General features: G+C 34.8%; 1 protein-coding gene across 1 annotated transcript; it reads right to left on the reverse strand.

Moving 5' to 3' along the window:
* Positions 1-1,356: 1,356 nt before the first annotated feature.
* Positions 1,357-2,031, reverse strand: LOC129223137 (uncharacterized protein K02A2.6-like). Its single transcript, XM_054857704.1, has one exon. The coding sequence runs from the start codon at positions 2,029-2,031 to the stop codon at positions 1,357-1,359; it is 675 nt and encodes a 224-aa protein (XP_054713679.1).
* Positions 2,032-13,850: the final 11,819 nt, after the last annotated feature.

Genomic DNA, 13,850 nt, shown 5'->3' on the forward strand with positions numbered 1-13,850 from the left:
ACGGAAGACATAATAAATACATTAGGATTTTGTGCCTCTGTATTTTTTTCAGACATTATTGATTTTTTTACATTAAAAGCAAATATTATGTACTTTGTAGAATACCAGCTGACTCGTGCGAAATACAGTAAACTCTCGATTATCGGCGATCGAATTATCCGCTGTTCGGATAATCCGAGGGTAGTTTCAACTTTTTTTAAAAACTGTTTCTTAAATTTATATGATTGTGAAATTGTTTGTTTTTACCTTTTGCAGACATTTTTTACATTTAATGTCAGTAGATGTTATGTATTAATGTTTTTAGCTATAATTTAAATGTATGTGTGAGTGCTATTCATGTTTTTAGAAAGAAACTACTGAAATCTTCTTAGAGAAAGGCGAAGACACTGTTCGTTCACTTGCCAAAGAAAACAGTATATTAATCTACACAGATGGTTCCTCTGACATTGACTGTAATAGAGGTCGTGGCGCAGGCATCTCAATCATTTATCCTTCAGGAAATAACGTCAAACTTAAAATACCCACTGGCCAGATTGCCTCAAACTTCACCAGCGAACTCATTGCTATTAAAGTGGCTCTTTCTTATTGTCTCTCTTCCCCTACTCCTAAAGACCAAATGGAAGAAATTGTGATCTTTTCCGACTTAAAATCAGCACTCGAAGCCATACGTAACTGTGAAAGACTGACGCAAGAAATTAATTTTCTTATCCACTCACTCAAGAAAACTTGTGTTCTCCAGTGGATCCCCGCTCATGTCGGAATCAAGGGAAATGAGTGTGCAGATGCCCTTGCAAAGGAAGCACGTGACCAAGATCAACCTCTAACAGCTGTTTTATATGCACAATAATATAACATCGCTCATAAAAAACTAAACATTTAATAACGCTACTACTAATTTAGTTACAACAAAAGTATCAATTCATGGAATGCAGTCTTGTTGCCAATCGCTATTATTAAAAGTCCTGTTGCCGAAACATGCTAATATATTACATTATTCCTCCCTTCAAAGTTCCAAAGCAAGTACTATAATTTATTTTTGTATAATATGTGTCAGTAACCGAGTGTGTCTGGTGCTTGTCGTATTCTATGAGGATGCTTGTAACCACTATTGCTGTTGATTTCCCGAGATGTCACGTTTTGATTTTCTTTACTATGTTCTTTAGGGTTTTCTTCTACTGTTCTAATATTTTCATTTTCTAGCTGCCCTTCGTTCGCTTCTTCTCTAGATCTGTGTATTTCTGGGATGTATGGCCAAATTTCTTGTGATTCCAACGTTTCGCTATCATGATTACTACGATAATTATTGTCTTCGTCTTCCAAGTCTTTTAACTTGATCGCATCCTCATTATGACAGCTTCATATTTGATCAATATGCCTCTTCCATACTACACCAGTCTCTTTTATTTTGCACAAATATACACTGTAATCTATTTTATCAAGTACCACTGCTTCAACCCATTTGTCATTTCGATCACGGTAGTTTCTGACCATAACGTTTTCCCCAATCTCAAGACCTTTCCTAAATTTTCCTCTGTAATTCCTTTCTTTATCAGTTTGGTGGTTTTTCACTCGTTCTTCTAAATTAAGCCTTAAAAGATCTAATCGGGTACGTAAAGCTCTACCAAACATCAATTTTGCAGGAGCTTCGCCTGTAGTAGTATGAGGTGTATTCCTATAATCAAACAAGGATTTATGAATTATATCTTGAACAGAAAACTTATTATTGCTCTGTCGTTCACATTTAGAAGTGACTGCTTTTACAATCCAGCTTTTCACAGTTTTCCATAAATTCTCTGCGGCACCATTACTCTGGGGGTGATATGGTGGAGTAGGAATATGCTTTACACCATTATTTGCCGTAAACTGCCTGAATTCTTCTGAATAAAAAGGTGGTCCATTATCCGAAACCAGAGTATGTGGTAATTCAAAACAAGCGAATATTCCTCGCAGTTTTTCTATAGTATTTTGTGCAGTCGTGTTCGACATAGGAGCAACCTCAGCCCATTTGCTATGTGCGTCAATCAAAACCATGTACTTTTTTTCATACAAAGGTCCAAAAAAATCGACATGAATTCTTTCCCATGGTTTCCTTGATCAATCCCAAGGTGTGAGCTTATTTCTGGGGGCATGGTTTGTGTCTTCGAACAGCCATTGCAAGTTTTAACCAATTTCTCAATTTCTTGATCTAGCAGCGGCACCAAAAAATTGATCTTGCTCTAGATTTTATTTTAACTATGCCTATAGGGCTGCCGTGTAGTTCTTCTATTATCCTTCTTCTTAATTGAACCGAAATAACTACGCGGTAACCCCACAATAAAGAACCTTGCTCACAAATCAATTCATTTCTACGATACCAATATGGTTTAATCTCATTCTCTACAGTTGATTCATCTACCTCTGGCCATCCATGTAATACGTAGTGCAATACGCTACTTAAAATTTTATCTCGACGTGATTCAAGAGCCACTTGTTTAAAATTAACTGGTATTTCGCTATTCATTGCCATAAAATTACAAATAGACCATTCTCCTTCTTCCACTGATTCGACCTTTAATGGTAATCTGGATAAGGCATCAGCATCAGCATTTTTTTTCGAATTAAGGTACTTGATTTCAAAACCAAAACCTGATAAATGTAATGACCAGCGTTGCAGCCTAGTTGCAGTCATTTGCGGTATGCCCTTTTTAGGACCAAATATTGAGACTAACGGTTTATGATCTGTAACTAAAATAAAATGTTTTGCTGTCAGGTATTAAAAAAATTTAGTTACTCCAAAAATTATGGCTAATGCCTCCTTATCTATTTGAGAGTAGTTTTTCTCACTCTTGGATAGGGTTCTTGAAGCATAAGCAAAGGGTTTTTCTTGCCCATTTGGAAAAACATGAGAAATTACTGCTCCCAGACCATAAGCAGAGGCATTACAAGCAAGTTTAACTGGGAGCGCAGGATCATAATGCGCTAAAACTCTTACAGAACAAAAACAAACTTTTACTTTCTGAAATGCTTGCTCACAGTATTTATCCCAAACCCAATGGGCATTTTTGTGCAGTAATTTATACAATGGATGCAGAATATTTGCAAGATCTGGAATAAACGTTCTGTAGTAGTTTATCATACCAATAAAAGCTTTTAACTGTCCTGTATTCTGAGGTCTCAGGACGTTCTGATTAGCTTCAACTCAATCTGTTAAAACATTTAAACCATCACTGCTTATCTTATACCCCAAATACTCAACAGACTTTTGAAAGAACATATACTTTGATTTATTAATTTTAAGTCCACTTTCTTCTAACCTGCTCAAAACTTTTTCTAATCTTCTCAAGTGTTCATTTCTATTTTTTCCTGTAATTATAATATCATCTAAGAAACATCCCACGCCATCTAAGCCTTGTAATAATTGGTCCATTATTCTTTGGAACATTGATGGTGCAGAAGAGACTCCGTAAGGTACTCTGTGATACCGAAATAGCTCTTTGTGAGTACTTATTGTTATTAGTTTTTGAGACTCTAGACTTTTGAGACTTTTCTAGCAGAACTTGTTGATACGCTTGCGACAAATCCAGCTTAGTAAATTCTTCACCTCCTTGCAGTTTATTAAATAACTCTTCAATACGAGGCAAAGGATATCTGTCGATTTCTAAAACTGGGTTTAACGTTACTTTGTAATCCCCACACATTCTTACAGTATTGTCTGTCTTAATAACTGGTACAATAGGAGTTCCCCACTCACTGAATTCCACAGGAGATAAAACTCCTAACTGGACCAGTCTATCTAACTCAGTTTCAATTTTTTCCCTCAGGGCAAAAGGCACTGCTCTAGGCTTATAAAATATAGGTTTTGCTTGCTCTTTTAAATTCAGTTTGAAACAACCCTTCGGTAAAAGTGCCAAGACTCCCATCAAATACGCTAGCATACTTTTCCATCAAATCCTTTAAAGAGTAATTCACATTAATGCAATTAAATGATGGAAATTGCACTTTTAATGTAGCAATCCAGTCCCTTCCCATCAAAGGAGTACCTCCATTGGGAAAAACATATAAAGTTAAATCATGATTTTCATAATGGTAATTTACATTTACTTTGGCTGTACCCGAAGGTGTGATAGGATCACCTGTATAATCTCTAAATCTATGTGCTGTTTTGGTCAAAGGTACGTGAGATAAAAGTTTTTTATACACATTTTCAGGAATTGCCGAGATTCCAGTACCTGTGTCAATTTCCATGATCATTGGAACATTCTCAATTAAAACTGTTTCAGTAAAAGGTTCTGTGAAACTTGTGCATTTTATATTAAACATTTGATCATTAAACCTTTCAGAATCCCTAAAGTTAAGAGAAGTTTTTAATATTATCCATAAATTGTTCTTCACTAACGTTTTCCTGAAAGGCATTAAGTGATTGCGCATCATTGTTATCAAAATTATCACCAACATAACTGTTACCAAAATAATGTGCGGGTCCGATATTATCCTTAAACTTATTACTCTTCTTAGTACACATTTTACTCAAATGGCCTTTAATTCCACAGTTGTGGCATTTATATGAGCGAAAACGGCATCTGTTTATATTATGGTTCAATTTACCACAGCACCGACATGTTTCGGATTTATTTTCAGATACCCGATGTTGGTGGAACTTGCTCGAAATTTCATCAACTCCTTGAACTCTGTGAAACCCATTAGATTTTTTGTCCTCTCTCACTTCAGCTGAGTGTAAACGAGCAGCCTCCATAGTTGTAGCGATCTCTACTGACTTTTGAAAGGTAATACTTTCGGATTCACAAAATAGTCTGTCTAAAATTAGGCCACTACGGAAGACCAACTATAAAACGATCTCTTAAAACTTCATCTAAAATGCTTTCAAACTTGCAATATTTTGCCAGTTCTTTCAATTTTGCACTCCAGTTGGCGGTATTTTCATTTTTACGTTGGGATGCTCGATGAAACTTATACCGTTCAGCAAATACCGATCTTATTGGCGCTACATGATCACTTAATTTTCCAACAAGTTCATCGAATTCCAAATCTTTGAGTTGTTTGGGTACACATGAATTTTGTAACAGTTTATAAGTCTCTTCCCCTACTAAACACAGCAATATACTGGCTTTCTTTTTCTCATCCGTAATTCCGTTTGCGATGAACATCTGCTCCAACTTTTCATGGTAAACGGCCCAATCATCTTTTGATGGGTCAAATTCTTTCAAGTTTCCAATTAAACTCATTTTTCACAGGTTAATATGGATGAATTTATTTTTCTCTCGTCGCCACTGTTTTATATGCACAATAATGTAACATCGCTTATAAAAAAACTAAACATTTAATAACGCTACTACTAATTTTGTTACAACACTATATTCAAAAGTATCAATTCATGGAATGCAGTCTTGTTGCCAATCGCTATTATAAAAAGTCCTGTTGCCGAAACATGCTAATATATTACAACATCCACCTTCACAGACGTGAATGCTGTTGCCAGGCGAAGGATCTACGATCAGCTTTTCAGCAAGGCATCAATCCCCGACCTTCACTGCTCAAGAAACCTCTCTTCTACTATAGTTAGGCTACGCACTGGACATTTCAAGACATGAAGATATTACCAACTAATAATAAATTGTAACTGATAATAATCCCATTTGCAAGCACTGTCGCCATTTACAACTCACCCCGGATCATGTTTTTAATTGTCAGGCAATTATTCGCTCCCTCCTCCAATTTGGAGCGCCATCAATTGAAATCCTGTACAGCCATCAGGCTCCAGAATTAGCATATCTTGTTATCAAGACTTTTGGGGGCATCTAAACCTTTCGCACTCTGAACGTCATTACACGCCAACAACATATTTTTCGAAAAACAGCCAAAATATGACTTGTTTGTCTCTTTAAAAGGATGTTTTACTTATGAAGTTTGATGGAGCGTTATGTAGTTTATGGTGTACGCACAAAAACTATCCTATAGAAGTAATATACATTGGCTATACCATCATTAGGTTTGAGACTTTTTGACGCTGTTTGTTAGCGAATAACAATCAAGTTTTGATGAATTTAGATAAATACCTTTTATTTTTTAATTATTTCTTACGTGAGTGAGGCAAAAATCTGAATTTCATTTTATCTTTTAATCTCGTGTGGAGTTTTTGAAATAAAATTAACCTTTTTTTTTAAATATCGCATCTTGGCAAGTCTTTTTGAACGCAACTCATAATAATAGGGAAAAAAAGCAGCTATGTTAGCAAAAAACAATTAAGTTCAGATGAAGTTGGCCTTTTTTTTTGTATTCTAACCAAGAATATCTAAGATTATGTTAATAATAATATTTTTAATGTAGGATAATTAATTTTTTTTTACAAAATACAGATTTACGTGTGAGAGTCAGATATTCTGCATATCATTTTATCTTTTAGGTTCGTGTGGACTTTGAATAGTAAAATGAAAAATATTATTTTACGTATAGTTTTTTTGGATACAACTCATTAAGAAAAAAAAAAGCAATAAAGAAGATCAAGGTTTTTTCAGTAGTAGTTTTAAGCATTTTTTTCTTAAATACCACAATAAACGTAAAAATAATATTGTGATGTTTATTGGTAGTCCAGTCAATGAGTGCTCAAAACAGGGGTGTAGCGTGCATGGAATATGCGATAATTTTTGACTTCTGAATATTGTTAGGGGTAGTCAGTAAGTTAACATACTAAATGTCCCCGACCCTGGGGGGTGAGCTAAAGGTGGGAGGGAGGGGGGAAGAAAATTTTGGGTTTTTTTGAGAAAATGTCGGAAACGGTGGAAAAAAAGAGTTTAAAATAAAAATTCAAGATAAATAAACATACTATGAAACTGTTTCTACACATATTTGTGAAATTTTCAATAATTTTCTGGGTATATGTCATGAAAAATCGATGATTTTCGGAAAAATTCTCTCTTTTTGTCAAACATTTGCTCCTAGTGCCACCCAGGATCAGTATTCATGAAAATTGTCAACAACAAAGTTGTAGAGCTTTAAATTTCCTTCATTTTGATATGCTACTTTGTTATATTTTATTCAACCAATCAAAAGCTACAGAATTTCAAACACGCACTTTCATGACAAAAAATGAAACACTTGCCATTCACAAATTTCAAACTGACTCGAAAGGATCGCGCACTTCCTCTTTCTTCAATGAATTCGAAAATCCTGATGGACAATAAAGAAGTATTTGTGGATTACTACAACACAAATGATGTTTAAGGGTTGGGGGGGGGGATTCGTAAAATTGTGACTTTGTGACAAGGGGAGGGAAATTGTAAGACGTGTGATATCAAGCATTTTTCAATACGAATGTGTTTATAAAAAATAGTTTATGGAAAGTACTTTGTGACAATTGGGGAGGGGGTCAAAAATGTTGAGAAAAAGTGTAACATCATTTATGGACAGCCCCTTACGACGATTTGCAGAACTACGTATATGCAGTATGAATTAGCTCCATACCCATTGCATTATTTAACGAAAACTGAGGAAGTGGAGAAGGCCAGCACTTCCTCATTAAGAAACTTGTTAGAAGTAATTAATAAGTAAATATACTGAAAGTCCCCGACCCTGGGGGGGGGGGGAGTTAAAAGTGTGAAGGGAGACCCAAATTTTGTGGTTTTCGATTATATCTCGGAAACGGCAGGAAAAATGTGTTCCGGATAAAAGTAGAATTAACTAAATTTATTGTGAAATTATTTTCATACATATATGTCACATTTCCCATGTTATTTTAAGTATGCGTTCTTGAAAACCAATAATTTTCGGGGGAAAAAAAGTATCTTCTTCTTTTTGTCGCAGAGTGTCTGTGCCAAGCAGGCGCTCAAGAGATCTTGTGCAGCAATCATGTGACAAGGACCCTGACAGTTTTATGTGTTTTGAAAATCCACCGACTGAACACTTAAACTGCAGATTCAAACCTGATAGCAAAGAAATACGAAGCCTATGCCCAATCACTGCGACACCCAGCTGACAAGCAATCAAATACTATGAAGTTCTAGCATGTACTAAATTTCGTTACGCTTATTGAAATGAATATGTGACGCTATAGCAGGATAAAGAAAACTTTAATAATAGAAATAAGGTAAATATAGCTGACAGGCAGCTCCTTTTCTGTAATTATAGTTTTTATTAAATTATTACTAATCATATTTTGAAAGTGTTTATATGGAATATGGATGGGCAGTAATTAGGAAATGAAAATATCTTTAAGGTGACATCTTGGTTCTATTCTGAGGCGGAAGGGTCATGTCACCAGCAGTGGAAAAGTTGTTCTTAGAAATTGGTAACGTATTGATGTCATCGTCTTCCCCTTCGTCCTGGATAAATGTATTGATTCCGTTGTTGCAACTGCCCTTGCAATGCAAGCTTGCGACAGAGTAGTCTAACGATGATTTTCTACAAGTGACCTCCTGGTCACTTGTAGAAAAGCAATCTGTCAAAATAATCAAGATTCCGTCAGGAGCAACATCCGATTCCGAGAGTTTCAGCACGAGTTGGTCATTCCTCCTTTCCCAAACCCCCAATCCGGTACTTCACAATTAAGTTCCTAGCTACACTTGGTTAGCTTGGAACCAAGTTTACAGTTAACTTGGTAGTACGGCAGAGTTAGAGATCAGTCTTGATGTTAGCAGCTACTTTGATAAATGATCTGTAACGGAACTCATTGAGGGACTTTTCTGTTGCTAGAGCACATACCATGAGAGATACATATGACCCCAGCTGCCTCAATGGATTCAGGGGAAGAAGAACTGATGATATACCTTAGATACATGTTGTATGATTTTAGATTTCTGGCATAATGTTGTGATCAGTTGGGGATTTGGCTATCAAGAAGACAACCAAGGAGTACTTCCTATCAAATGATAACTACCGAAGAATTTTGCCATTTGATCAGTCTTCGCAATATCAACGTCAACATCACCTAAAGCTCGGAGCGTGTTTGTCTCGTTTTTCAACAGCTTCCTCATTAGCGTATTTGTTAGCTGACTGTTATTATGAAAGTTGGACAGAAACCTTCATGTTTGACCGTTGTTTCTATTTTCTAACTGACGTTGATGGCCATATGGTTTATACAGTCGTCTCTTTTTGAGCTAATTCATACTGCATATACGTAGTTTTGCAAATCGTCATAAGGGCCTGTCCATAAATGATGTTACACTTTTTCTCAACATTTTTGACCCCCTCCCCAATTGTCACAAAGTATTTTTCACAAACTATTTTTTATAAACATATTCGTATTGAAAAATGCTTGATACCACACTTCTTACGCTTTCCCTCCCCCTTATCACAAAGTCACAATTTTACGACCCCCCCCCCTCAACCCTTAAACATCATTTGTGTTGTAGTAATCCACAAATACTTCTTTATTGTCCATCAGGATTGTCGAATTCATTGAAGAAAGAGGAAGTGCGCGATCCTTTCGAATCAGTTTGAAATTTGTGAATGGCAAGTGTTTCATTTATTGTCATGAAAGTGCGTGTTTGAAATTCTGTAACTTTTGATTGGTTGAATAAAATATAACAAAGTAGCATATCAAATTGAAGGAAATTTAAAGCACTACAACTCTGTTGTTGACAATTTTCATGAATACTGATCCTGGGAGGCACTAGGAGCAAATGTTTGACAAAAAGAGAGAATTTTTCCGAAAATCATCGATTTGTCATGACATATGCCCAGAAAATTATTGGAAATTTGACAAATATGTGTAGAAACAGTTTCATAGTATATTTATTTATCTTGAATTTTTATTTTAAACTCTTTTTTTCCACCGTTTCCGACATTTTCTCGAAAAACCCAAAATTTTCTCCCCCCCCCCTCCCTCCCACCTTTAGCTCACCCCCGAGGGTCGGGGACTTTTAGTATGTTAACTTACTGACTACCCCTAACAATATTCTGAAGTCAAAAATTATCGCATATTCCATGCACGCTACAATGTGTTCATTGACTGGACTATGGTTATTTTTTATAGTCTAAATTAATAATGCACGTTTAAAAGTCCAAAATTGTTCTTCTGAATCATGAAATTTTAATAATGTGTCGCTATTTTTTTTTCGTTTTTACGCCACCAAGCAACAGTTATGTAAGCTCCCTTTGTGCAATTTTTTTCTCATACGGCGAAAAGTCAATATCCATTTGGATGCTATGCAGTGGCTAAAAACAAAAAACCTTATTGAAATTCGAGCTGAATTCTTGCAAAATGAAAATAAAACTCATTCGTCAAAATAAAATATGTGCAATTAGTTAACTTTCAAGTAATATATATGAGGCAGTGAGAAGCAAAGGGATGTAAGTGGCAAAATTAAAAATTTGAAGGTAACCAGTAAAAATAGTAGGGGCACCGCTCCTCTGTCTTAGGGCAAGAGCTAGTACTAGTAGCTCTGGTAGGGGCTGCTGTACAGCATGATTAAGAAAGAAAATAAATAAAACCACCTTGGATGTTATGTTTAAGTGCGTTTTACTCAAAACTTCTAAAATTTCCTCTTACATCCCTTCGCTTCTCATAGCCTCACATGTTATTGGCAAAGATTAAAATCCGTCATTCTATAGAATGCCAAAGCGTTTTATATGATGCCTAAAATTTTCTGGTAATGTTTGAAATGATTCATATTTCCATCAGGCATTCCATAAAATGCCAAATGAGAAGCTTGAAATGTATGAAAAACATCTCCTATTAATTTCAAATCTCTTGCGAACTTTATAATTTTGTATTCCACTCACGAATATCACATTACAACATTTTATTTCCTTATTTTCTGTATGACAATTTCGTTTCCCTTAGTAAAGAAAGGCATACATTGTGTGTTAAATAATTTTCATTTTATAACGTATTTCGAAGGTGTGTAATTCTAAAATAGCACCCTCATTATTTTTTCAGAATAACACTTGAATTTTTGAGGAATGTAGTATGACATTTTCATAAAGATCTTGTCAGGATCTTCTTTCATACGTCCGCTACACCAAAATTGTCATTCTATGGAATACCTAGGTCTTAGTATATACATTGCCTAGGGAGATTATGTAACAATTCTCATATTTCATACTTTGCCTGTAGACGTCAGGCATTACATACAATATTTCGGCATTCGATAGAATGCCGGCAAAAATTTCATCCTTCGCCGGTAACCATTATACCAGAAAAAACCATATAAAAGTTTTGTGTATGTAATTTCGAATCTGTCAAAAAGCATTTTTGGTTTAAGTAAAACTAACCATACGTCAGACGATGGGATGTTTACTATACAACTAACCAACTTTCAACCATTGGGATTTCTCGTAGAAGCAAAGAAAAGATGTTTACGTTAGGAAAAAAAACCCATCTATTTAAGAAAGATCTTTCTTTATTCTTCCATTTTGAATTTCCGAAAAATACTTCGTACGTTTAAAAATAGATTTTAATATTTACTAGTCTTATTGAAAAACAAAGTCTTTTAAGGAAGCACTTTTGATTGATCAGTTTGCGTTCTATAGCGCAAGGGTAGCTATTTGTATAGTTGCGCTATTCTGTAGTGTATGCTACTTTTAGCATGAAAAATATTTTTTTTTCATGGGTGAAATATACAAGTATAAGAAAAAAAAATCGTACGATATAAAAGGTAAACATTTTTATATTTCTTATGTTATTCTAAATTACGGCAAAAATTATTGTTTTAAAAGTATATATAATAGAGATTTAACAGTGACGCTATACATGTCGCTGCTTTATTGAAAGCAAAAGAAAATATTTGTTACTTTTTTTATCTGATGAAAGAGATCTTTCACTGGGCTTTTGCTCTTAGTTTTCTATAATGACTTTTGAACGTTCCGAAAGAACCAGCCTAAAGGAGAGCACTTTGTCTTGCATTTTTCCACTATGTGTTCATCCTCTGGTACTTGTTATAAGGTGGGCTAAGGTAGGCGGGGGAACACCCCAATAATTTTTTTCTTCAATATTCAATGCACCTTTCTAAACTTTATACGATTATAAAATATGACATAAATAACACCTTTTGACTACTTATTTGTTGAAAAAAAAAATCGATAGTTTTTTTTAAATTAAAAAGCCATATTTTTAACGAAAAACTACCAATACCTTAACACTTTCAGTGCGTTCACTTTTTTATTATTTCAAAAACGTTTTGTGTATATCTCTTCGTGAGATACCAGAGAGTGATAAGATCCTCCAATTTGGAAAGAATTAACTAAAAACAGGTTTTATGGGTAAATGTTTGATAATTTACCCCGAAAAATGTTTTTTTGCCGTCTAAGTTTAATTGATCATTATTTCAAAACCATATATTGCATGCACATTAACTTTTTGAGGTTTATATCACAGTAATGTGTTCATTTACCATGTTTGCAAAGTTTCAAATCTTTAGAGTTAATACTTTTTTCGCTGGAACTGTTCGCGTAATAAAAAACTTGAAAACATGGTTATGAGAAAATCAAGTAAGAAAAAGTAAATTTCAGTTCTAAGCAGTGCAATTGAGTATAGTAAACTAGTTTTCTCGATAGTTCACCAATTTCAAAAACAATTGCGGATTTAGAAAGAACAACACTGGGCACTCTGAATAGGGAAGTTTTCGATTTTTCAATTTTACTTTTATATGATAGAGTAGCATGTATGAACTTCATAGGTGAAAAAATTTTTGCGATACGATAAGTAGTTTTTTTTAAATTAATTTTTAAAGTTCAAGCTCTTGTGACGTCAAATGGCATAGGAAGTGACGTCATCCCCTCTTCTGATAGGGGAGAAGCGAAGGTCACGCATTCGACTTCGAAGACGAAACGTAAAAGGCTTTCTCCTCGCATTGAACTCCTCGCGTTTCTGGAACATTAAACCTCTCATCCTCTCGAAAATATTCGAATATCTCATTGGTGTTACTTGAGGAAGATTATTTAGATTGTGCTTTAACGAATCCGGCCTCCATAGTGTGTTCAAAAGGATTATTGAATTTCTAAAAAATAAAAATATCAGCGCGCTCAAAATGTTCCTAGCGAAAGCAAGGGATCTTCGGAGGAAGGCTGCCCATTCGCGCCCTGTGACGTAGGCTCGTGACGTTTCAGAAGCGCGCACTTTTGCGCGTGGATTTTTAAAAATTCATTAAAAATCAACCACGGTGTTTTAAAATTCGGCGATGGTGAATTTTTTAGTTTTGAGGGTCAATTAACAATATAAAATAGCCAAAATATGAACATTTAATAGGTTGCAACTTTCCTATTTCTCAAAATCGATTTTTTTCGAAAATTAGGGTATTCACCTACTTAAGATGTACATCTTTAGATACACTCTTTCCTAAGAGGAAGTCAGAAGCAAAGGGATGTAAGGGCCAAAATTAAACAATGTGAGATCGCGAGTACAAATGGTAGGTGGACCTCCCCTCTGTCTTGGGGTAAGCAATAGTTCTAGTAGCTCTTGTAGGGGTTGCTGTATAGCATGATTTAGAAAAAAATTTCAATGAATGTCTACCCAGGACCTTATCTTTAAACTTATTTTACTCAAAACTTGGAAAATGTCCACTTACATCTCTTTGCTTCTCACTGCCTCATATTATCTTGAACTGCTTGGGAATATGCATTTTACTTGCATAATTTTCTGAGTATATTTTATAAAGCTTGACGATACTAACTAAATCAAATTTTAAATACATTTCAGGTCCAGTTCTTGCTTTTTATAAAATCTAAGTGTATTTCTTCACATCAAATAATTTTCATTTGCACTTTTGCTAACTATGATTTGATTAAAAACCGTCTTTTAACTAAACTTAAAAGCTAAAAACTTTAAAAAGCTTTTATGAAGGTTTTAAAGTTCAAAGAACTCATCGGAAAGATTTAAACAGAGAAATCGCGTTATGAGTTATAAGCATTTTTTTTAA

Source organism: Uloborus diversus, chromosome 5 (assembly GCF_026930045.1).
Source record: "Uloborus diversus isolate 005 chromosome 5, Udiv.v.3.1, whole genome shotgun sequence".
NCBI classification, from domain to species: domain Eukaryota; kingdom Metazoa; phylum Arthropoda; class Arachnida; order Araneae; family Uloboridae; genus Uloborus; species Uloborus diversus.